At 43.8% G+C, this 25,589-nt stretch overlaps 1 protein-coding gene across 1 annotated transcript; it reads left to right on the forward strand.

Moving 5' to 3' along the window:
- The first annotated feature begins 8,949 nt into the window (after positions 1-8,949).
- On the forward strand, positions 8,950-17,026 carry LOC121001800 (M-phase specific PLK1 interacting protein). The gene is made up of 2 exons (XM_040433013.1): positions 8,950-9,405; positions 15,727-17,026. The coding sequence occupies exons 1-2, from the start codon at positions 9,025-9,027 to the stop codon at positions 15,928-15,930; spliced, it is 585 nt and encodes a 194-aa protein (XP_040288947.1). The 5' UTR covers positions 8,950-9,024; the 3' UTR covers positions 15,931-17,026.
- The last annotated feature ends 8,563 nt before the right edge of the window (positions 17,027-25,589 follow it).

Genomic DNA, 25,589 nt, shown 5'->3' on the forward strand with positions numbered 1-25,589 from the left:
GCCACACCTTCTTTCCCCAGGTGTGGTTATTAGGGTCATTTAACCTTCTCTAATTATAGCTGCTTCTCCCACAATGCTGTGCGGTTTATAGCTTCTGTTTGGACAAATTGTGGTTGGATCTTTGCTGAGTTCCTGGTGCTTCTATTGCTCCTTTGAAGTTAAGTCTTTCCTTTCCCTTTGTATTTTGCTTGGGTTCTGTGTGTTGCATTTCCCTATTGTTTGTATTAGGCCTGAAGGAGACTCCTGTTCGTCCTTCCTTTTGGAGAAACAGGTGGTCTCGCCCCTGCCATTAGTACCAGGGTCCTATAGGACTCTAGGTATTCTTGTGTATGAACTCACCTACATTTGGGGTCTATTCATACTGGTAGTCAGTCAGGATTTTGGTTAGGGTTGTCACTAGGAATTGTCCATTTTCCTTCCCTAGTTCTCAGGCCTGATTCCCTATTCCCCCCTTCCCTCCTATGCTCGGTGTGGTGTGGTGTTTCCTACCAAAGCATGACATTATAAACCGTCATTTTTTTGTTTGTTTCTGTGCAGCCATGGATCCTATTGCTGCACTGGCAGGTCAGCTGCAAGGGCTATCTTTGGAGGTAGCTGACCTCCGCACGACCGTCTCGCAGATGCAGAGATCACAGGCTGTTGGTAGTGGTGGAGACCAGGCCTATCTGGAGCCTAAAATTGCCCCCCCTTCCCCAGACAGATTTTCTGGATGACGTGATAATTAAATTTTGTTTAGGGAGGTGTGCAAACTGTATTTTAGGCTACATACACACTCATCTGGGGATGAGAAACAGCGAGTCGGTGTGGTTATTTCCTTGCTTAAGGGGGATGCGCAGTCATGGGCTTTTTCTCTGCCGACCGGATGGCAGTCTCTCCGGTCAGTAGATGAATTTTTCGAAACTTTGGGTCTTATCTATGATAATCTGGATCGGACCTCTCTAGCCAAAACCAAGCTGCGCAGCCTTCGTCAGGGTGATCGTTCCACTGAGATTTATTGCTCTGAGTTTAGGAAGTGGGCTACGGATACGTAGTGGAACGATCCTGCCCTCCGTAGCCAGTTTTGTCAAGGGTTATCAGAGAGGCTGAAGGACGCTTTAGCCTTTCATAAAACCCCAGTGTCTCTGGAGGCTACTATGTCTCTTGCTATACGCATTGATAGACGCCTGAGAGAGAGATCTAGGGGCCCCCACTCTCAGGACGTACTATCACATGTTGTATCGTCCCCCTCTGACACTTTGGGTGAAGCTACTCCTGGGTTTATGTCTGGGGACGAACCCATGCAATTAGGGGGAGCTACTCCTGGATCCGCGTTTAAGCATACTGGAAGGCAGTGTGTTTTTTCTGGGGACAGAAGGGACATTTTATCAGAGTATGTCCATACATTCAACAGCAAAAAGAAAAAAGAGGGACACTTAATTCCCATCTGACTCTTGTAGGGGTGAGAGGAGAGTCAGAAAATGTGCATTTGTCTTTGAATGGTAGTACCTGATTTCTCCTGACTGCTGAGGTGGCGCTAGAATCAAAAACTATTGGGATTGAGGTGTTTAACGACAGCGGGGCTGGGGTGAACCTGATTGATGCTCAGTTCGCCTGTATGTACGGGTTGTCACTGAGTGCATTACATAAAAACATTTCCGTTTTTGCTATTTATTCTGCACCTCTAACTCAGAAGTGTTTATCTCAAGTGGTGCATGATATCAAATTAAGAGTGGGTGAATTTCATCAAGAGTTTATCTTGTTTTGTATTAGAGGGTCTGCCTGCTCTGGTGGTTCTGGGTTTACCGTGGTTAAGCAAGCACAATCCAACCATCGATTGGCAAGCTAGACAGATTCTGGATTGGGGTGATTATTGCATTGACAATTGTCTGAATACATCTATTTCTGTTTAAACTACTAAGACATTACCCTCTTTTTTATCTGATTTCCCCAATGTATTTTCTGAGAGTGGATGCCAGGACTTACCACCGCATCGGGAATATATTTGTCCTATCAACCTTATTCCCGGAGCTACTGTAAGTTCCCAAAATATAGATTGTATAACCTTTCTGGACCTGAAAGATTGGCCATGAGAGAGTATATTGCAGAGAGTTTGGCTAAAGGACACATAAGACCTTCCAAATCTCCAGTGGCAGCAGGGTTCCTTTTTGTTTAAAAAAAAGGACGGAGGTCTTCGGCCATGTCTGGATTTCCGTGAACTCAATCGGATTACTGTCCATGATCCTTACCCTCTTCCTTTGATTCCCGATTTGTTTAACCAGATAGTTGGTGCCAAGGTGTTCTATAAATTGGACTTAAGGGGGGCATATAATCTGATTAGGATCAAGGAAGGGGATGAATGTAAGATTGCTTTTAATATTCCTGAGGGTCACTTTGAGAACCTGGTCATGCCTTTTGGGTTGGCCAATGCTCCGGCGGTTTTCCAGCATTTTCTATGACATTTTTCATCACCTTGTGGGAAGGTTTGTAGTCGTGTATTTGGATGACTTTCTAATTTATTCTCTAGACGTGGAGATACATCAGGATCACGTTAGACAGGTGTTACAGATCCTAAGAGATAATAAATTGTACGCAAAATTAGAGAAGTGTGTTTTTGCGGTACACGAGGTACAGTTTTTGGGCTACCTGCTGTCATCTTCAGGTTTTTGAATGGATCCAGAGAAAGTCTGTGCTGTGTTGGACTGGGATCGACCAGAAAATCTGAAGGCTCTTATGGGGGTTTTTGGGGTTCACCAACTATTACCGAAATTTTATTTAGAACTATTCGACAATTGTAAAACCCTTAACTGACATGACTAAGAAAGGGAAAGATGTTTCAGTGTGGTCTGATTCGGCGTTGAGAGTCTTTTGTGCTATTAAGGAATGTTTCTCTTCCGTCCCTATATTGGTGCAGCCGGATGTATCACAACCATTCATTGTGGAGGTGGACGCGTCTGAGGTGGGGGTAGGAGCAGTTTTATCGCAGGGCCCATCACCTGGTAAATAGCGTCCATGTGCCTTCTCTAAAAAAACTCTCTTCCGCAGAGAGAAATTATGATGTGGGGAACAGAGAGTTACTGGCCATTAAGTTGGCTTTTGAGGAATGGCGTCATTGATTGGAAGGGGCGATTTATCCGATCACGGTGTTCACAGATCACAAAAACCTGGCTTACCTGGAGTCGGCTAAACGACTGAACCCGAGGCAGGCCAGATGGTCTTTGTTTTTCACCAGATTCAATTTCACTGTCAACTATCGTCCTGGGGTTAAGAACGTCAAGGCAGATGCCTTGTCATGTAGTTTTCCTGGAGGTGGTGATTTTGAAAATCCAAGTCCTATACTGTCGGAAGGGGTGGTTATATTCTCTCTACTCTGACCTAGAGGTGAATGTGTTAGAGGCCCAGGGAGATGCACCAGATTCTTGTCTCTCTGGGAAACTGTTTGCGCCATCGGAATTGCATCACAAGGTGTTCGAGGAACATCACTGTACAGTTCTTACGGGACACCCTGGGAGCAGATCCACTGCTGACCCCATCTCTCGTAGATTCTGGTGGCCGAGGTTGCGTAAGTGTGTTGAGGACTATGTGTCAGCCTGTAGTACCTGTGCATGTGCTAAGGTGACACATACTCGGATCTTTACTTCCGTTGCCCATCCCGTCCAGTCCATGGACTCATTTATCCATGGATTTTATCACTGATCTACCTAATTCTTCAGGAAAGACAGTTATTCTGGTGGTAGTTGATCGTTTTAGTAAAATGGTGGCCTTTATAGCGTTGCCGGGCCTACCTAATGCTAAAACACTTGCACAAGTGTTTGTTGACAACATTGTGAAACTTCATGGCATTCCCTCTGACGTGGTCTCGGATCATGAGATTCTGAAAAGCGTTCTGTACTCGGCTGGGGGTACAACTGTCCTTTTCTTCTGCTTTTCATCCTCAGTCGAACGGACAGACGGAGCGCACTAATCAGAGTCTGGAGACTTACTTGAGATGTTTTGTCTCTGAGAACCAGGAGGAGTAGTCTTCATTTTTGTCTTCGGCAGAGTTTGCCATAAATAATCGTAGACATGAATCCAATGGGAAGTCGCCGTTTTTTGGGGCATATGGGTTTCTCCCGCAGTTTGGCACATTTTCTGGTTCAAATACTTCTGGTATCCCTGAGGAGGAACGTTTTTCGTCCTCATTGCCATCTATATGGCGGAAAATTCAAGATAGCTTGATGAATATGGGCAACAAGTATAAATGTGTGGCTGACAGGAAACATATGAAAGGTCCGGACCTAAGAGTGGGTGATTCTGTGTGGCTGTCCACAAGAAACATTAAGTTGAAGGTACCTTCTTAGAAGTTGGGTCCAAGATTTATTGGTCCATATAAGATCACTGTCATTATTAATCCTGTAGCTTTTCGTCTTGAACTCCCTCAGGCCCTGAAAATTCATAATGTGTTTCATAAATCTTTGTTGAAGAGATATGTTGAACCTTTGGAGGAGTCTTCCTTGCCACCCCCTCCTGTCATGGTGGACGGTAGTTTGGAATTTCAGATAGCCAAGATAATTGACTCTCGAGTTCTCCGTAGATCTCTTCAGTATCTTGTTCACTGGAAGGGTTATGGACTAGAGGAGAGGATGTAGGTAGCGGCATCTGAAGCTTTTCACAGGTCTTATCTGGATAAGGAGGTCACCCGTAGAAGGGGGGGTACTGTCACGGACATTCCCGCGACAGGTGGCAGGAGATCAGTAAGACTGGCAACACATGGTTTGATCTGACATGTTTTCCGTTTAGATCAAATGACGTCTGTGTTGTTTCTGGTGCTTGCCACACCTTCTTTCCCCAGGTGTGGCCATTAGGGTCATTTAACCTTCTCTATTTATAGTTGCTTCTCCCACAATGCTGTGCAGTTTATAGCTTCTGTTTGGACAGATTGTGGTTGGATCTCGGTTGAGTTCCTGGTGCTTCCATTGCTCCTTTGAAGTTAAGTCTTTCCTTTCCCTTTTGTATGGGTTCTGTTTATTGCATTTCCCTATTTTTTGTATTAGGCCCGAATGAGACTCCTGTTCGTCCTTCCTTTTGGAGGAACAGGTGGTCTCGTCCCTGCCATTAGTACCAGGGTCCTATAGGGCTTGATAGGATTCTAGGTATTCCTGCGTATGAACTCACCTACCTTTGGGGTCGGTTCATACTGGTAGTCAGTCAGGATTTTGGTTAGTGTTTTCACTAGGAGGTGTCCATTTTCCTTCCCTAGTTCTCAGGCCAGATTGCCTGTTCCCCCCTTCCCTCCTATGCTCGGTGTGGTGTTTCCCTCCCACACCAAAGCGTGACAATAATGCTGTCAGTATAATTCTGTAGAAGTAAGGTCATACAGAGGCACACAGCATTATAAATCCATACCTCCTAACTGTCCAGGATCCAGCAGGACAGTCACGGATTTCAGTGGCTGTCCCGCTGTCCTGGTACAGGGAAGGTATGTACGCTTTCTGGCAGCTGTCCCTGCTTCCGTAGGAAGCAGAGACAGCTGCCTCTGATGATGAAGCAGAGAGCCAGCTGTCGGCTCTCTACTTCATCATTCCTACCTCCTGCTGGCACTCCACACTGCAGGTCTGGGTAGCAGTCAGGGCCGAGGGCGGGGCCCGCCGGGAGCTCCGTGTATTCTGCTGCTGCTGGTGGCGGCCTCTGCTCCCTGCCGGCTTCCACGCTCTAGTGTTCCGTGTCCCCACAAATTCCCCGCTGCAGTGATGCCGCCTCATACCACACGTTGGATGGATGTGTGTACATGGCTCTCCGGCTGTCATAGAGCAGAGATGCGTCTTGTGCTCAGGGATCCGCAGATGACAGAGGACTTCTCTCCTGGGCTGGCTGCATCAGAGGGGGTGCCGGTACAATCTGGCGACCGCCCCCTAGAAGTATGTACCCCGCTTTAGTGACCCCCTGAAATATTCTGGGGTGTAATAAATGTATAGAAAACATCCCTGTCAATTATAGTCCCTGATCAAATAATACAACAGTTCAAGGACCTGAGTAATCCCCCCGCACTGCACTGCCATAATCCCCACCACTACACCCTAATAATCCCTTTGCAGTGAACCCCCATAATCCTGCCTGTGAAGGGGGCACTGTACTCGGCATATTACTGTGAGGGGGCACATATCTGTTATAATTAGTGTGAGGGGGCAGAAAAGGCGGAATAATTACTATTTGGGGGCATTTAGGGGACTGGTTGGGATTAGGTATTTAGTTATGTTTTGGGTGGAGTTAGAGGCGTGCCCTAGTGCGGAAGAAATTTGCCGCAGTGCGCCGCACAATTTGGTCCTCTTCCTTCTTTTTTAAAGTTGGGAGGTATGTAAATCAGTATAAGGCCTCATGCACACAAACGTATTTTCTTTCCGTGTCCGTTCTGTTTTTTTTTTTCGGACCGTATGCGGAACCATTCACTTCAATGGGTCCTCAAAAAAAAAACGGAAGTTACTCCTTGTGCATTCCGTTTCCGTATGTCTGTATTTCTGTTTACACCAAAAAATAGAACATGTCCTATTATTGTCCGCATTACGTACAAGGATAGTACAGTTCTATGAAGGGCCAGGTGTCATTCGTATTTTTATTTGACCGCAAAATACATACAGTCGTGTGCATGAGCCCTAATGCTGTGTGCTCCTGTGAAACCAGCAGTGTTCTTATGAAACAGTATTAACCTACACAAAGGCCGCTCTGTCAAACTAGACAGGCTACAATTACCACTTGTACAACATCCGGAATAGACTAAAACAAACAAGTGGAAGTAATGTACCAAAATATCATTTATTATAAAATATAAAGTATGGAGAAACAACAGGATGGTGTACAGTATACGGAGAAGCAGAGGGCCAATGACACCATTAAATTACCAGTCAGCCTGTGCAATGTGGAACACAGGTAGGTACAGTAAAAAAATCAGGGCATTAACTCAAGGATGACCAGGATAGCATGACACAGAGGATAGCCGTCAGGAGGTCGAAGCCGCTGAGGTGAAACGCGCGTCGAGGTCTCGCGCTCAGGGTCTGGCATCCCATTTATCACCATGTCTTCAGGTACGTCTTGTTACTAATACAGCCTTACATTTCCCACTGGGTACCTCCGTATATATCCATAGTGGGTCCCTTACTTTTAGGTGTATGTTGCTACCTTTGAGACTCCGATATTGACTCTCATTGTGGACTCACTATTATACCGGTCTGTTTCGGTGCCTATGTGTTTTGGGATGTGAGGGATTACTCATGGTTTACCAAGTATGGTCACTTGTACTTTTTGTACATAGCCTTATTTCGGCTATCCTCTGTGTCATGCTATCCTGGTCATCCTTGAGTTAATGCCCTGATTTTTTGACTGTACTTACCTGTGTTCCACATTGCACAGGCTGACTGGTAATTTAATGGTGTCATTGGCCCTCTGCTTCTCCGTATACTGTACACCATCCTGTTGATTCCCCATACTTTATATTTTATAATAAATGATATTTTGGTACATTACTTCCACTTGTTTGTTTTATTCTTATGAAACAGGCCTTAGGCAACAAAGACTGCCACAGTAGGCGCAACCAACGTAAATAATCCCTTCACAAGTGAAGTCTTGGAGTAACCTCATCACTTTAAGCTTCTTATGTTCACACATTATTAGTGTTAAAGGGGTTGGCCACTATATAAGTACTTTCCACTATATAGTGGGAGGTAGGGTAAAAAAGCGTTTCTTAATATACTTTATTAAAAATATCTGAATGGTAATGTTTTTCTAATGAGCCCCGCCCCTCAGCCCCGCTCTGCCATGCAGCCAGTTCGTCTATGACTGCACGCGACATGGAGGAGCTTTAGAGAAAACTCGTCCATGGCTTTATTCTAACTGCACATGCGCTGCTTTTCCAAATAAGAGCAGCGCATGCCCAGTCTGCCCCTGGCACGCTCTTACTTTTCTTCCCGCTCCGAACTCTGACAGGAATAAGCCGGTTGTAGAGACAGGGTCGGAGTAGAGAGTGTGCCAGTGGCAGACTGGGCATGCACAGCTCTTATTAGGAAAAGCAGCGCATGTGCAGTTAGAATAAAGCCATGGACGGGTTTTCTCTAAAGCTCCTCCATGTCGCGTGCAGTCATAGACCAACTGGCTGCATGGCAGAGCGGGGCTGGGCTCATTAGAAAAACATTACCATTTGGACTTTTTTAATAAAGTATATTAGGAAACTCTTTCTTACCCCACCTCCAACTATATAGTGGAAAGTACTAATATAATGGCCAACTCCTTTAAAGGGGTTCTGCACTTTGTTTAAACTGATGATCTATCCTCTGGATAGATCATCAGCTTCTGATTGGCGGGGGTTGGACCCCCGCCGATCAGCTGTTTGAGAATAAAGGATAGATCATCAGTTTAAACAAAGTGCAGAACCCCTTTAAGCAAAGCGAGCTTCGGATGCTGCATCCAAAGTCGCTCCGTTCAAAACTTGGGATTAATACTGTACAGAGATCCGTCTCCATACAGTATTAGAATGTATGGGCTCCGATGAGCTGAAGTCAGTTATTTGCGAAGTCGCGCGTGACTCCACTGAATAGCTTCGGTAGTTGATTTTTAAAGTGGAAAAACTACTTTAAAACTTGAAACCGAACTTGGCTTCGGTTCCGACTGGTACCTCCACCTAAAAATCAACTACTGAAGCTATTCAACAACTTCAGCTCATAGGAGCCCATCCATCTAACACTGTATGGAGACGGATCTCGGTACAGTATTAATCCAAAGTTTTGAAGGAAGCACCTTCAGATGAAGCATCCAAAGCTCACTAATTATGATAGTAAATGAGGACTATGGCTGGACAACAAGGAATCCTTTTATTGGTGGATTCTGCTAACATTCCGGGAGTGACGTCAATGAGAGAAGCCACTCAGTATCCCGGAACCTTTCTCCCAGGGGAGGCCGGAAAGACGGGCGTTGCACAGGCCGGAAGTTCCGCTCTCGTAGGTACGCTGAGTGTGAGTGAGGACGCTGTGCCGCCATCCTGGAAGTCGCGCTACATTTGACCGCGGGCGGTTGTTTTTAACGATGTACAGGCAGAGTTTTAGGTCTCCGAGCCCTTCCGGAGCAGGCGGCGGTGAAGGGAGCCCGGGGTCCTTCCGAAGCCCACCGCCGTACCCAGGTCCCGGGGGCCCCATGCTTCCTCCACCGCTGCCGGCCTGGGGGTATGGCTCTCCCCACACACCCACCTACGGACACAGGCCGTACGGCAGCGGGCACTCGTCGCCCTCTCAGAGTCCTTACGGGGGAAGGCCCGGCGGCCATTCCCCAGGTAACACTCCGCCTCGGCGGCCCAGCCCTCGCTATAATTCGTCTCCTTACAGCAAGTCTCCTGGAGGAAGCGTGCAGCATTACCAGCAGCATCACGGCCGCGGCTACTCTTCTCCCCGGCAGCCCATGAACTACCAGGTAATAGGGAGAGAAGCTGCATAAGCATGTAGTGTCTTACCGCGGCCTCTAGGTGGCGCACACCAGCAGCCTGGAAGGGTTTCATAGGCTTAGGCTGTATACATTGAAATACTAGAGGGTGTAATTCAGCTGTGTGGGACTTTTCTAAAAATGAATTCTTTCTACAGGACAGGCCTTTTCCAGATGTCCGACCTGGTACCCCCTAGGGTGCCTTCCGCCCGCTAGGCTTTGGTGCAACCAGAAGTTACATGGTCCCCCTTTCATGAGACGCTTAGGGGTTGGCAGGTTACCTGTACCGATGACCTAACCTCAGGATAGGCCATCAGTATCAGAACGGTGGGGGTTTGAATCCCAGCTCCCCCTGCCGCCAATCAGCTGTTTGGAGAGCGACCTGCTCGCTGTTGACATCTGCCTGCTCTGTCCCATTGCTGTAATTACACCTCCTCAGCGCTGCGAGCGGGTAACCGGTGAAGAGAAGGCAGTGCTCACGTGAGCACTGCGTTTTCTTTAAACAGTTGATCGGCAGGGGTGCCAGGAGTCGGACCTAAAGATAGGTAATCGATATAGGAAGCTGACCAACAATCTGGGACATCAATGGCATGTCGCTAGTGTTATGAGACCCGCTCCTATCTCCAGAATGGAACCCCGAGTAGAAGAGAGAGAAGCTACACATGTGTGGTCACCGTTACTGGCAGTCATAGTGGTGAGCGGAGGCCGCACTTTCACAATTCACTATTCATTCCCTGCTAAGGGACTTCTGAAAGAAGCCGAATGCGCTTACTCAGCTATTTTCGGAAGTCCCGTAGTGCTGAATGGACAGCAAACTGCGCATGCGCTGCGTGGTTCACTTAAGTGGCCCAGCTCTCTAAATATGAGCTTTTCCTGGAGGTGGGATCTGCACCTGTCTAATATTGATGGCATTTCCGAGCGATATACCATCAATGTCCCAGATGAGCCAACCCCTTTAAAGCCTTATGAACATTTTTTTTTTTGCATTTTACTTATTTTGTTCTGAAATAATTTTTTCTATTGGCCTTTATTCAAAATTTTCAGCAGATTTTGTCCTACAGGGTTAAATTTCAGTCTGTTTGCAGACTGTTTCAGACGAGCGTGTGCAGTCTGGAAATCACACTCTGGTATGTGAGCGTCATCCTCCGCACTGGACACTGCTCGTCTTGCAGGGGCGCACAGCATTGTACTGATTTATAATGCTGTGTGTCTCTGCATGGCCTTACTGATCGTGACATAAAGCAGTCAGTATGATTCTGTAGCAGTAAGGCCATGCAGAGGCACACAGCATTATAAATCAATACAATGCCGTGCGCTCCTGCAAGACGAGCAGTGTCCAGTACGGAGGATCACGCTCACACACCAGAGTGTGATTTCCGGACTGCACACGCTCGTCTGAAACAGCCTTACACTGATCCCATTGTGACAGCGCAAACCACTAAGAATTTAGCTTAAATAAGTGTGTATGAACTGTCAGGAGTTCAGAGATGAGGGCTACACATGAGCAATCGGGGCTTATTGACGGGACTCACTATGAACATAAAGGCTGCTAGTCTGCAAATAGAGGCGGACATCTGTACGGAGAAAAGGGATGAAAAAGAAAGACTGTTTGAAAAAAAGATTTGTAGCCCACAATTGGTAGACTGCCTTAAAGGGTTTCTGTCATGAGAAATAACGTTATGTAGCTGACATTAGCAATGTGCTGATGTCAGCAGTACATAACAGTGTGCTTTATAACTCCCTGCCTGCCGCCGTTCTCTTAAAATAAAGACTTTTAAAATATGCTAATGAGCCTCTAGGTGCTATTAGGGCGTTGCTTCAGCACCTAGAGGCTCGGTCTACGCACCCTTTGGCACGCCCAGGTCCAGTGACTGGCGAGTTCTTCTCTTCGTCCAGTAAATCCCACGCCTGCGCCTTCCCGTTTAGTATTCGGCGCAGTGAGTGAATGACATGCGCTGGCTTCAATCACTGCGCAGGGGCCGTCCTGTTTAGTATTCGGCGCAGTGAGTGAAGGAGGCGCTCTGAGCGCGTCCTTCACTCACTGCGCTGAGTACTAAACGGGACGGCGCAGGCGCGTGATTTACTAGACTAACAGGAGAACTCGCCAGTCAATTAACAGGACCTGGGCATGCCAAAGGGTGCGTAGACCGAGCCTCTAGGTGCTGAAGCACTAATAGCACCTAGAGGCTCATTAGCATATTTCAAAAGTCTTTATTTTAAGAGAACGGCGGCAGGGAGTTATTAAGAACACTTATGTACTGCTGACATCAGCACATCACTAATGTCAGTCAGCTACATAACGTTATTTCTCATGACAGAAACCCTTTAAAATAAAACTTTGCCCCTGAAAGTGTTCATAGCCTTTAACCAGTTTTATTGGTACGTGCATCTTTGAGAGCAGTAACTTTTTTTCCCTTTTGGTTGTGAATTATTTTTTTTGCCTTTCTTTTTAAATGGGGCTTTATTTTTGTAATTTTTTTTTTTTTATGTCCCCTTACCATAGCGGTTGTTTTGATGTATGAGTTATGCAGGGCTATAAGCTGCAGAGCGGCATGTGGTGGCAGTTTTTAACTTTATTATTTGTGCCCTCGATGAGGTTGAAATTAGTCCTTTGGGAGAGATTGAAATTAGGGGTGGGAGATATAGACAATATGCGGTATAAACGATATAAATCTGGCCAAATATAGAGATTTTGTTTATATCGCAGTAGAACATAGCTTGCGCCACTCTCGACACTCGCCATGTTCTCCTGAGCCGGCACAGTGGAGAAGGAGGGAGTCCCTCCCCACTGTGTGCAGCTGACGATGACCACCAATGAGAAGAGACGAGGAGGGGAGGGACTGAGGGGTTAATTGCGGCAGATCACAGTAATGCGCAGTAATAGAGGCCAGGTATAGGATATGGCCGGCGCAAGCAGGCTACGATTGTATTCAGGCATATTAACTATATTCATTGGTGGCGCAGTTGCCACAGCCTCTCCCTTCTAATCCCCCGCTTCAAAGTATTCTATTAATTGCGCGCCCAGGGTGGCAGCTTCTGATTGTCTGATTGGAGCCCCAGCAGTGTAATCGCGGGGCTCTGATCGGTTACCATGGCAGCCAGGACGCTACCAAAGCCCTGGCTGCCATAGTCAGCTCCCTGCTGCTGTGTGCACTATGCACAAAGCAGCAGGGAGAGTGTTAGGTCATATTCACCCTAATAGAGCTCTATCAGAGTGAATAGGACAAGGGTGCTAACCCCCCCCCCCCCCCCCACGTGCAATATATAGAATATATTGCACGTGCTTAAAATTATATCGCCCACCCCTAATTGAAATTTACACTTTTTGTTTGTTTTGTTTTTTAATATTGCTAATTTCTCCTCTAACTTAGGCTGAACTGGGTCTGATAAGGCCCAGAAGGTCACACAGACTTCCAGCAGCCCAGCGATCACATGACCCCTGGGACTAGAGCAGGAAGCGGCATTGCCACTTCCTGGTCCCTATACAATGAAGTAATTGAGAACGATGGGGAAGTCGGGTGCGATGAAAAACCATCCCTACCTTCTCTGTGGGGCTCAATGCTGTCACTGACCGCTGGCTCCTGATTCTGCAGAAATAGTAAAAATGAGGGCTGCACGATCTGGGAATTTTGTGCGACTGCGATTAGGCCCCTAAAAATTGTGATAACGATATGCGATGCAATATTTTAAGGGAATTGTGCTAGAGGTCTATTTGCTTGGACTTTCAAGGCAAAAGCACACAGAAATTACTGATAATGCTGAAATGTAGTTATGCTTAACTCAAGAACTGAAATTCACAGTGTTTTTCAAAATAAAACATCTTTTTCTAAATTAATCAACATATTAGCATTACTGCAAAAGTACAAAATACAAAACTTGCCTTTTTCTTAATAGCACTGCACAGAACAGATAAATAAAATAGAATAAATGTCATTAAAATAACGACTTGCCTCCAGCCCCTCCTCCCTCCCCGCACTGTAACTGATGTATCGCCGGCCGTGCTGTGCAACATAGCGGCTGGCGATACATCCATGTCAGCCACGTAAAAAGTCAACCATCGCTTTATAAGACGCACTGCCATTTTCCCCCCACTTTTGGGGGGGGGGGGGGGAGTTTGTCTTACAAAGCGAAAAATATGGTAATGCAATTGCAGGATTTTTGGGTCGGCCAATTGGCGATTGCGATTTGGCGATTTATTGCGATTGCTTTGGCGATATATTGTGCAGGCCTAGTAAAAATTCACCCCCATTTTCTATGTAAAATAAACATAATTGGCATTGTTACATCTGAAAAGGTCCAAACAGCTTAAAGATAATCTGTCACCACATACCTAGAGATAAATTTTTATTTAATGCTAATTAACCCGAGGCTCCACTCCTCTTGATTGCTAGCCACGTCTCCACCCGTGAAGAGGGGTGGAAATGACTGGGCACTCATCCCTGTACAGGGCCTGATGTCAGTGGTGGGGGCGAAGCCAGCAGGGAAATTGAATGGAGCCTTCGGAGCAACGGCACCACCCTTGTTGCACCCTGGGCCGAATTAGCATAAACTAAAATGCTTGTTTTCTCCACACTGGGGCCACCGATGGATATAGGACAAAGACCATTAAACGGTGATCAAAAAGTCATATCTACTGTAAATTGGTAACATAATCACATCATGTATTTTTATATATATACACATAAAAAAAATTTAAGTGAACGATGAAGGCCGTAAAAACGAAACTCAACCATGGCGGAATTGCGTTTTTTGTTTTTTTTTTACAGAATTTTTTCATGTTTTCCAACTCAGGATAAAAGAAATGTTTGCATTACAAAATACAACTTTTTCATCAAAATACACACCCTCTATGTGAACAGAGAAGTAAAAATAAAATAAAAAAATCTCTCTTGGAATGCGGAAAAGAAAATTGTCAGGGTTCTTAAAGGGTTAAAATTGTAGTGGTGTATCGGTAACAAAATAGTACATTTAACTCCTTGAGTACTGCCGCCATACATGTATGGCAGAAGAACATGGTTTAAATAAGGCGCCTGCAAGTCTCTGCTGTTTCAAAGCAGACGCCCCCGGGCAAAGTCTGAAACCGGCAATGCCAATCGTGTGCATTTAACCCTTTTAGATGTCATGGTCAAGTGTGACTGCATCTAAATGCCAAAAAACTGGAATAACACGCTTCTGGGTAAGAACTAACTCCCCCACGTGGCAATCGGGAGCAGTTCCTTCTCTCTGAAGAAATTCAGTGTATCAGAGCTGTAGTTCCTGTGGAGACCTGCAGGTGTCAGGCCTCAATAGGATAACTGCGGATAAAGCTTAGACTGTAGTTCTATTAAACTACAGTCTAAGCTAAAATAAATTTGAATGTTTCATATTGTAGCCTCCTGGGGGAGCCTGAAAACGTTGTTTTAAAAAATATAAAAATTTAAGTCGCCCACTTTTCCCCAGAATTAAAAATAAATAAATATAATAATCACGGGCATCACTGTGTCCCAAAACATTATTAAAATATAAAAATATTTATTCTGAATGGCGAAATGAAAAAACATCAAAATGGCTGATTCACTATTTTTTTTCATCATTTCACTTATCGTAAATAATTAAATAAAATGGTATCAATAGAAACTACAAATTGTCCTGCAAAAATTGAGCCCCTACACAGCTCAGTAGACATAACTATAAAAAGTGGGTCAGAATATGGTGATAAAAAGAAAAAACAAATTTTTTTCAGTACTAAAACACAAGAAAAAGTATATAAATATGGTATTGTACTAACCCAGAGAATGAAGCACACAGCGTAGGGAACGCAGTTATCGGGACTGAACCAAATGTCCGCTATAATTGATCGTCAGCGGAGATGAGAGCCGCATTTATGTGCAGCGATGAAGACGAGAAATTGCTGTTTACACGGTTTAATCTGCTGCACAGACACAACCATTTTAGGTGCCAGCTGAAAGGCAGGACCACCGCTGGCACCTTTTCCACAAGCGGTCATCACCGATAATTGGCCTGATTGTCAGTCCACGTAAAGGACCCTAACATTTGTAGGAAACGCCTCCCTGTTGTGTGTTGCATGGAAGTTAGAAAAGGGGCGGATTGTCATTTCTGTACATTTATAAACCCACTGTCTTCTCTCATGTAAGATTAGACACTACAATATAAGGTAGACGTCTCGCCTATATATACACCTTTACACCACATTGCACAATTGCTATTTTTATTATACTTTACTTTATTTTTTTTACTAAAACTTTCAGTTAATACATATGCGCTTGGCAAAGATTATTGAATATTTCTTTACATGATGATTTTTTTTCGAAGGGTTCACCCAGGACATCTTCACCATATGGTGCACCGCATGGCAGAGAGAAAAGAGTGTCTAATGATGTGGAAAACTATTACAGACCTTCAATGCTTGAGGACCCCTGGGCTAACCTAAAGCCATTATCCCTAGCTGACATAGACCAACAAAAGAGCAATGAGCAAACAACATATACTGGTAAAAAAGGGCGCTATTTTAGCTAACACCTAAAATCCAAAGCTTTTCTGGGTAGACTAAAACATAGCAATTGGTCAAGGACTCAGATTTGCAGCTTTTTCTTTTTTATTTTGAACTAAAAACCTTTTAGCAGATTTATTTTTTTATGGCATCAGATAATAACAACGTAAAACGTTGTGGAAGTCTAGAGCTGTGGTAAACAATCAGAAAGGCCACCAGCAACGAAGAACAAGTTGTTCTATCACCAGCGTATGTCTAGTGACTGTTTTACCTGGGTTTCAGATTCCAAGACTGGTTCCGACGCGGCATGGGTTAGGCTTGTCTTTAAAGCCTAATGGTTTTTTTACTATTTCTTTCAATCGATGGTTTTTATTTTTAGAGATCGAGTACAAAATAGGTTTGTAATTCTTTGTTTATACTGCAAGTTTACAATTTGTAAGCCATTTTGATGTGATAGTTTTGTATATGAACATGTCACGTGGCATCATAGTGTCCCCTGGTGCCTTTTTTTTTTTTTTTTTTTCCCCCCGTAGGTTTCATATAGTTTTAAACATCTTGGAAGGTTGTCTACACTCACGCAGGACTTGTCATGTACAGAATGGTATTGTAGAAGCCACGTTCCTCCGATATTGACACTTTCAGTGCTGTACACATTTGCTATCTTGTTAACAAGGGAGCGTTAAATTGAGGCTCCTGTATTCTTTGAGATAGAGTATGTATATGGTTACGTATATATTTTGTGTTCTTGGCATTTTTAATTTATAAAATACTATAAGAAAATTGTGTGTTATAAGGCAAAACTGTTCCTTGATTTCTTAATGTTAAAGAAAGCTTTTAAATCTGAAGTGAAGATGGAAACTCCTCTACATAAAATGTTACTTTGAAAATGACAAATTGGTAATAATTTTAATTGTCCGACAAGTATTTTGTCTTTAAATGTTGGTCATAATTATTATTATTTTTCTTTTTTGCGCATTTACCCCAATTTTAATGACCACAGGCACAGTCCATTTGCAGTGGTGCATGATGACTTGTAAACCATTTAGTCTTTTTTTCACCTAAATTTTCCAGATATATTTTTCCAGTGTTTATCCAATAAAGTATGATGACCTTATCTGTTTTTTGGACCTTACCTATGCTCTGGATAGATCAGCATCTGATCTGGGACCCCCATAGATCAGCTACTTGAGAAAGCCCCAGCACTCCTGTGAGCGAAGCAGCCTTCTTGCTGCTTAGCCTTGGCCGTTGGTCACATGGCCCCCTTTAAGTGAAGGGTAAGCAGCGAGAAGGCCACTGTGCTCACAAGAATGCTGGTGCCTTCTCAACCAGCTAATCAGCAGGTGTCTGAACGGCATCGACCAGAGGATAGGTCATCAGTTACAAAAAGTTGGATAACTCCTTTAAAGTGGCTGTACACATTGGATAGAAGTATTTTGATGGCTGAACGGCCATTGAATGAAGGATCGCTTTGCAGATACATTTTAGGCCCGTTCTAGGCATTCAAGCTGGCCGTACATGTTCAGTGACACTGGCTAAAGGACAATGCTCTTTTTAGGTACTTTCTTTCACAGAAGAATTGTTTGCAGAAAAAAAAATTGAAAACCGGCAGACTTCTGATGGTAGTCATCTGTTGGCTAAATCGTCAGTTGTTAAATTTTATCCGATGAACTATTTTTATCTCTTTTATGAACTTTAGTGTAAAATCTTGGGCCACATTTAGGCTTTGTGGTCAGTTAGAGGTTGTCCTATCTGGACTTCTATGTCACATCTACAGGAACCCAACAATGTCTCAAGAATGAGGACCTGTTGTATGCCACCAGGAATGGAGAGGAGGCTCTGTATGTGTGGCTCTCTGCATTCACTGTTATGGGTTTAAGTACCATGGCAGTGACATTAGTGTCCATATATTCACAACAGCTATGCTATTACATGAACTTAGACCACGAAAAGGCCTTGTCGGGGTATAAACGTGGTTCTGTAGAACGTGTGCATGTCTTCTTACATATGTCCTATGAATATTAATGTAGCTGTCCGAAATCGGCATGAACCAATGTCTTTCTAGACAAAATACCCTGGACTGAATGAAGTTAAAACCAGGTAAGTTCAAGGCTGCAGTCCGTTTGAATTTTGAAAACATAATTACAGTACACTACCAATAATGTAGTCGTAAAGAAACACATCTGTTCAGTAATAAATATAAATGTAGCTGTCCCCTGCAAAAAAAATTTAAATAAATTCCCCACAAGAATACCTATGTACATGTGCTCCTGTTACATATACTCAAATATGCAGATCTAGCTAAATGCTGATTTGACTAGGAGTTCCTAGTGCTTGGGCCTTTAACGCAAAAAGGTGTTGTGTGGGAGATGGGTGAAATAATTTAAAATGGATAGGACGTGTCATCAGAAAATGACTTATTGTTTAAATAACATTTTTATGTTTAACATTTCTAGGTGTTGTTAATTTCCCATGTCGATATCTAGATTTAAACAAAAAACATAAGTTCTTGCCGTTTTAGCACTGGCCACTAAGCCTAATGGGCACAACTACTTAGTCTGTACAGATAATATACAGTTGCAAGAAAAGATATGTGAACCATTTAGAATGATATGGATTTCTGCTTAAACTAATAACACTCAAAGAATTAAATGTTACCATGTTTTTATTGAACACACCATGTAAACATTCACAGTGCAGGTGGAAAAAGTATGTGAACCCTTGGATTTAATAACTGGTTGAACCTCCTTTGGCTGCAATAACTTCAACCAAATGTTTCCTGTAGTTGCAGATCAGACGTGCACAACGGTCAGGAGTAATTTTTGACCATTCCTCTTTACAGAACGGTTTCAGTTCAGCAATATTCTTGGGATGTCTGTTGTGAATCGCTTTCTTGAGGTCATGCCACAGCATCTCAATCGGGTTGAGGTCAGGACTCTGACTGGGCCACTCCAGAAGGCATATTTTCTTCTGTTTAAGCCATTCTGTTGTTGATTTACTTCTATGCTTTGGGTCGTTGTCCTGTTGCAGCACCCATCTTCTGTTGAGCTTCAGCTGGTGGACAGGTGGCCTTAAGTTTTCCTGCAAAATGTCTTGATAAACTTGGGAATTAATTTTTTCTTTGAAGATAGCTATCCGTCCAGGCCGTGAAGCAGCCCCGAACAATGATGCTGCCCCCACCACCATACTTCACAGTTGGGATGAGGTTTTGATGTTGGTGTGCTGTGCCTCTTTTTCTGCACACATAGTGTTGTGTGTTTCTTCCAAACAACTCAACTTTGGTTTCATCTGTCCACAGAATATTTTGTCAGTACTGCTGTGGAACATCCAGGTGCTCTTGTGCAAACTGTAAACGTGCAGCAATGTTTTTTTGGGACAGCAGTGGCTTCCTCTGTGGTATCATCCCATGAAATCCATTCTTGTTTAGTGTTTTACGTATCGTAGATTTGCTAACAGGGATGTTGGCATATACCAGATACTTTTGTAAGTCTTTAGCTGACACTCTAGGATTCTTCTTCACCTCATTGAGCAGTCTGCGCTGTGCTCTTGCAGTCATCTTTACAGGACGGCCACTCCTAGGGAGAGTAGCAGCAGTGCTGAACTTTCTCCATTTTTAGACGATTTGTCTTACCGTGGACTGATGAACAGCAAGGTTTTTGGAGATACTTTTATAACCCTTTCCAGCTTTATGCAAGTCAACAATTCTTAATCGTAGGTCTTCTGAGCTCTTTTGTGCGAGGCAAAATTCATATCAGGCAATGCTTCTTGTGAAAAGCAAACCCAGAACTGGTGTTTTTTTTATTTTTTTATTATAGGGCAGCTGTAACCAACACCTCCAATCTCATCTCATTGATTGGACTCCAGTTGGCTGACACCTCACTCCAGTTGGCTGCATCTCACTCCAATTAGCTCTTGGAGATGTCATTAGTCTAGGGGTTCACATACTTTTTCCACCTGCACTGTGAATGTTTACACTGTGTGTTCAATAAAAACATGGTAACATTTAATTCTTTGTGTGTTATTAGTTTAGGCAGACTGTGATTGTCTATTGAAGATTAGATCACATTTTATGGCCGATTTGTGCAGAAATTCATATCATTGCAAAGGGTTCACATACTTTTTCTTGCAACTGTATCTCCTCTGTGTACAGATAAGACAGGATCCACCATTCACAATAGGGGATTGTTAGAGCTTCTCTATTATTTCCTTCTACAATGACCTCAGCACAGGTCATGCCTGGAAAACTACCATAGAAGTCAATAGGATCTCCTCCTGACCACTGTGTCTATGGCCCATGGGGCTGCTGTAAAGCAGTTTTCTTAATGCTTTCTAACTGTTGTTAAAGGGATTCTGTCAGCACAGCAAGATTACGCAAATAGACCTGATTACATGTTGTTGGAGGTCTCAGAGCATGTCAGAAATATAACCGTATGAAACTTATGATTTCTGTAGTTTTGCTTAAAAAAAACTATATACATGTATATGGAAAACACTTGTGAAGAGAGCCCAAGGGCCTGTTCTAATCAACAAGTACCCTCCTAGCTGTTCCAACTTCACTCTGAGGCCAGATTGTAATCTCGTGTGTGCACGTTTACTTGTCACCTAAGCGGCTGCGCGGTCACCCATCCCTGTGCTGGCATCTGCCTCATTGATAGAAGTGCACATAAAGCTGGTGCCAGCACAGGGGTGGGAGGAGCTAGGAGGGGGCTTGAGGATTAGGGGAATATGTGAAGTTAGCCTTAAAGGGCTACAGCTATTGATGACCTATCCTCCGGATCGGACAATCCCTACTCTTGGGTCACGTCACAGGGGTGAATTATACTAGTGAGCTCATCAATTTACCACATAAATTCCCACCCACCTATTCTAGATGACTGAATTAGGCTAACTTACTCTCCTAGATTCTAACACCCCAATATTTTCTATTACAATTGCTGCCACCACCTATACTATAAGGCAATAGGGGCCTATACTGGTAACGTTATTCCCTCTGAAAGAGCAAGTTCTATAAGACCACAAGGAAGGGACTTACCAATTTTTAAATGTAATACTCAATAGTGCAGTGCAATACAAAAAAAGTGTCAGATAAAAAACAAAAATATACATACAATACCAATGCAGTAAACAGATAAAATACAGAATATTGGCTTACTAAGGTGCAGTTATATTCTGGCTGTGGGGACAGTGGAAGATATGGGAAGTCACTCCAAACGATGTGGATCCCCAAAATGGCTGACAATTATCTGTTCCCAAACACTTTTTTTTTTTTTTAATCCCCCCCCTCAGCCGAGGGGTGGGCTGTGAGGGAACCTCCCTCCTTTCGGTCTGGCCTTCTGGGACGTCTGATATTATTCAGGTTTTTGCCCCACCTTCCCAAACAGCTGACCGATGTGGCAATATGAATCATGGCAATTTCTCACCATATGACAGGGACTGTGGGTACAGGTAAAATCCCATAATCTAAGTTGTCCTGGTCATGCAGACACCAAATATGCTCGGGTTATGATTTCCAGAAGGCCAGATCCTGAATACCGAAAAATGCCTCATGTCCAGTATGGTGTGTCTACACCAGGCATCCTCAAACTGTGGCCCTCCAGCTATTGGAAAACTACAACTCCCACAATGCCCTGCTGTAGGCTGTTTGGGCATGCTGGGAGTTCTAGTTTTGCAACAGCTGGAGGGCCGCAGTTTGAGGATGCCTGGTCTAGACACTCATTATTTCATTCATCTACTATATAGCTTAGACCACCTGCTGGTTTGCAGCCACCATGTCTGGGGTTGCCCTGCATTTTTAGTGTCCCCTTCCAGGTCTTCATTTGTATGCCCATATGGCTTGTAAGTAGCAGGCCAGTGCTAAATGGAGTTTCCTCTGAGAAGGTGGAGTATCTCACCTTTTTGCAGACTGGTTGGCATCTAGAGGAACAATTTGCATAAGTCCTTAATATATCAAAAGACACTGACATACAATCAGCTATTGATAATGCAAGTTTAGGAAAATCTATCTACCTCAGATTTGGTTACTGTTATCAATATCAGATCAGTGCCAGAGACCCAAAAAGTCACCTAATTAAAGAAAACATCTATGGCTTAAAGAAAAAATAAAATAAACTGTTCATATTGTTTCAAGTCAAGATCCCCACGCCCCCTTCCCTGCTTCTTCACTGTGACTGACAGCGCTTATGCAGAGATTTCGGCAAAGCTAGCCAAACTGCCGGCTGTCAGTCACAGCGAAGGGACTGGGAAAGGGGCGTGGTTATCTTGACTTCAAGGGAAGTGTGTCGGCAGGGGATAAAAGAACGCTTTCTGAGCTTTAGGCTACATGCACACGACCGTATGTGTTTTGCGTTTTTTTTGCGGATCCATTGTAATAATGCTGATCCTTGTCCGCAAACTAGAAAAAAATAGTTCATGTCCTATTTTTTTTTTCGGAGCAACGGAACGGACATACTGATGCGGACAGCACGCGGTGTGCTGTCCGCGTTTTTTGCGGACCCATTGAAATGAATGGGTCCGCATCCTAGCCACAAAAAAAACGGATCGGACATGGAAACAAAATACGGTCGTGTGCATGAGGCCTTAGCCGCATCTGCCTTTAGGAAGAAAATTATCGTCTGAAACACGCTGCTGGTCCTGTCAGGTACTGCTGGCGACTTGGAGGTGACAGATTCCCTTTTAAATTTTATGTAATGGACTGACAATTGTTACAGTGATTATATAAAAAAAAAAAATTCCTTGTTTAAAAAAGAAATTCAGAAAATTGCAGTTACATGTGTATTGCTATGAAACCCTAATTATGGTCTGGTGCCACCAATTAACATCCTAAGTGACCTAATTAGTTGAATATGGTCCCCCTGTGTGCAATCAAAGTATGACAAGAGGTGAGTATAAGTATGTCAGTTCTGAATGGATACTAAGCAAGCAACAAGAAGAGTCAAATAGACCAGGGTTGGTCTGTATATCTAATCTCCTGAACGTTGGAACATCCCATGGAGCCCTATTAAATCCATTATAACAGAAGCGAAAGAGTATAATAAAATGAAAAACTTGATAAAACCCACCAAGACTGGGCAAGGGGAGCAAACCAAAGATCAAGAGCGCCAAACATCCACAGGAGACATGAAAGAATCTGTTCAAAGGATCACTATAAGGCTACTTTCACACCTGCGTTCGGGGCTCCGCTCGTGAGCTCCGTTTGAAGGGTCTCACAAGCGGCCCCGAACACAACCGTCCAGCCCTAATGCATTCTGAGTGGAGGCGGATCCGCTGAGAATGCATCCGCCTGCCAGCGTTCAGCCTCCGCTCAGCGAGCGGACACCTGAACGCTGCTTGCAGCGTTCAGGTGTCCGCCTGGCCGTGCGGAGGCAAGCGGATCCGTCCAGACTTACAATGTAAGTCAATGGGGACGGATCCGTTTGAAGATGACACCATATGGCTCAATCTTCAAACGGATCCGCCCCCATTGACTTTCAATATTAAGTCTGGACGGATCCGCTCAGGCTACTTTCACACTTTTTCTAAGTTATAATGCAGACGGATCCGTTCTGAACGGATGCAAACGTCTGCATTATAGGAGCGGATCCGTCTGATGAAACATCAGACGGACCCGCTCCGAACGCTAGTGTGAAAGTAGCCTGCTGTACACTCCACAAAATAGACTTATGGAAGAGAGGGCAGAAGAAAAGTAAATTTCTAAAGAAAAAAAGAAAACTAGATGATCTAGAGTTTGGCAAATCATATGTGGCACCTCCCCAAGCACATACACCAGCCCTGCAGTGAAGCTTGGAGTTAGGAGCATCATGTTGTAGGGATCTGCTTCATTGACCGCCTGCCCGGTACTAGAAAACTGTTCACGATTGGAGGACAGCAGTAAATGCAGGGCAATTATTGTTTCAGTCTTGCAGAGATTTGAGAACAGGATGGTGGTTCATCTTCCAGCAGGAAATTTACCCTAAACGTACTGCTAAAGTTATACTGAAGTGGTTTAACCCTTTCCTAACCGCCCAATGTAAATAAGTCAGCGGCCGGTCATTTAAAAGTAGTGCCCACTGCATAGCTGCCGGGCGTCAGACACCCAGCACTAATGTCTGCGACCAGCTGTTATGCCAGTCGCAGACTTTTAACCCTTTTAGATGCCATGGTATCTGGATGCCCCAAAACCTGGAAGTGCGTGCTTCCAGGTGTGCTCTTGCTGGGGGGGATTGGATCGGAGGGAGACAGAGTGTGTATGCGGTAGCCCCTGTCCTCCTTTGGGACAGGAGCCTGTTGCATATTCAATTTTATGAAGCCCCTGCCTGTGGCAGGGCTCCATAGGAAAATAGTAACATTCTCATTGACTCCAATGCTAACGGGAAGTTTAAAAAAGAAAAATACCCCTTTCCCTAAAATGTAAATTAAAATATGTAAACAAAAAAAAATACACATCATGGACATCACAGTGTGCGAAAAAGAATTTTTAAAATATAAAAATTCTGATTTGCTGTTTTGGTTGCTTCACCTTCCACAAAAAAAAAAAAAGTGATCAAAAAGTCATACACACCCCAAACTGGTATCATTGAAAAGTACAGATTGCCTGCAAAAATACGGATGACGTCTGTATGCATTCCGTATTTTGTGGAATGGAACAGCTGGCCCCTAATAGAACAGTCCTATCCTTGTCCATTATTCTATTTTTTTTACGGAACGGACATACGGAAACTGAATGCACACGGGGTAACTTCAGTTTTTTTGCGGACCCATTGAAATGAATGGTTCTGCATACAGTAGGCAAAAAAATGGAACGAACATGGAAAGAATATACGTTTGTGTGCATGAGCCCCTAAATCGTAACAAAAACTATACATATAAGGTATCACTGTAATCGTACTGACCTGGAGAATAACAACATAGGAAATGGTGTAAGAAATAAACCATAAAACTCGCGGAATGTTTTTTTTTTTTCAATCCAACCCATTTGGAATTTTTATCCTGCTTCCCACCACATTTTATGCAACCGTAAATGGTGCCATTAGTAAGTGCCTCTTGTCCCACAACAAAAACAAGCCCTCATATGGCTAAGTGAAAGGAACTTTTTTTTTTACACTTGACTTTTTGGCTGTAAAAAAAACAGCTCCAGATGTTTGCTGAAGGTTTATGTAAAGCAGGACACCAAGCTTTTTTTTTTTTTTTTTTTGCTAATGACGTTTTTTGTTCATTAGGTGGCATTTTTTGCTGCCTTCTTCTAAAAAATGCAAGTGTTTTTACATCTCTTTTACTATAGGGGGGAAAAAGTGCAGTTGACACAACCGTTTAGATTTCATTTTGTAGTGCACTGATGGACCGTACTAAATTTTATGCCAGCACACTTAAGATTAAGACCGTCCTTTGTGTTTCTTACCATTTTCAACATATTTGATTGCTATCTGTGAGATTCTTCTATACACTCAGTGGCCTGCACCCTACTGTTATGGTGCGATGAAGAGGAGCAGGACTGTGGCAGATCTTGGCACACAAGGGGAAGGCAAAGGAGAAATTTTCCCCCTTTTGATTTCATCACATGGATTTGTAGAGGCACATAGCTAGGGGTTGATACAAGAAACCCTTGCGCTGTCTGTTCAGGATTACTGTAGTTAGGACATATGTCTGAAAAGCCTGTGTACTTTGCATAATAATATCCTTGCATATATACATATTAAAAGTCATAATTATTAAA

Source organism: Bufo bufo, chromosome 5 (assembly GCF_905171765.1).
Source record: "Bufo bufo chromosome 5, aBufBuf1.1, whole genome shotgun sequence".
Classification (NCBI taxonomy): domain Eukaryota; kingdom Metazoa; phylum Chordata; class Amphibia; order Anura; family Bufonidae; genus Bufo; species Bufo bufo.

What these genes read in the sequence shown, in the direction of transcription:
- LOC121001800 (XM_040433013.1), top strand. Translation starts at nt 9,025, where the DNA reads ATGTACAGGCAGAGTTTTAGGTCTCCGAGCCCTTCCGGAGCAGGCGGC. An exon ending in GGCAGCCCATGAACTACCAG is followed by an intron (nt 9,406 to 15,726) that starts GTAATAGGGAGA and finishes TTTTTTTCGAAG; the next exon opens with GGTTCACCCAGGACATCTTC.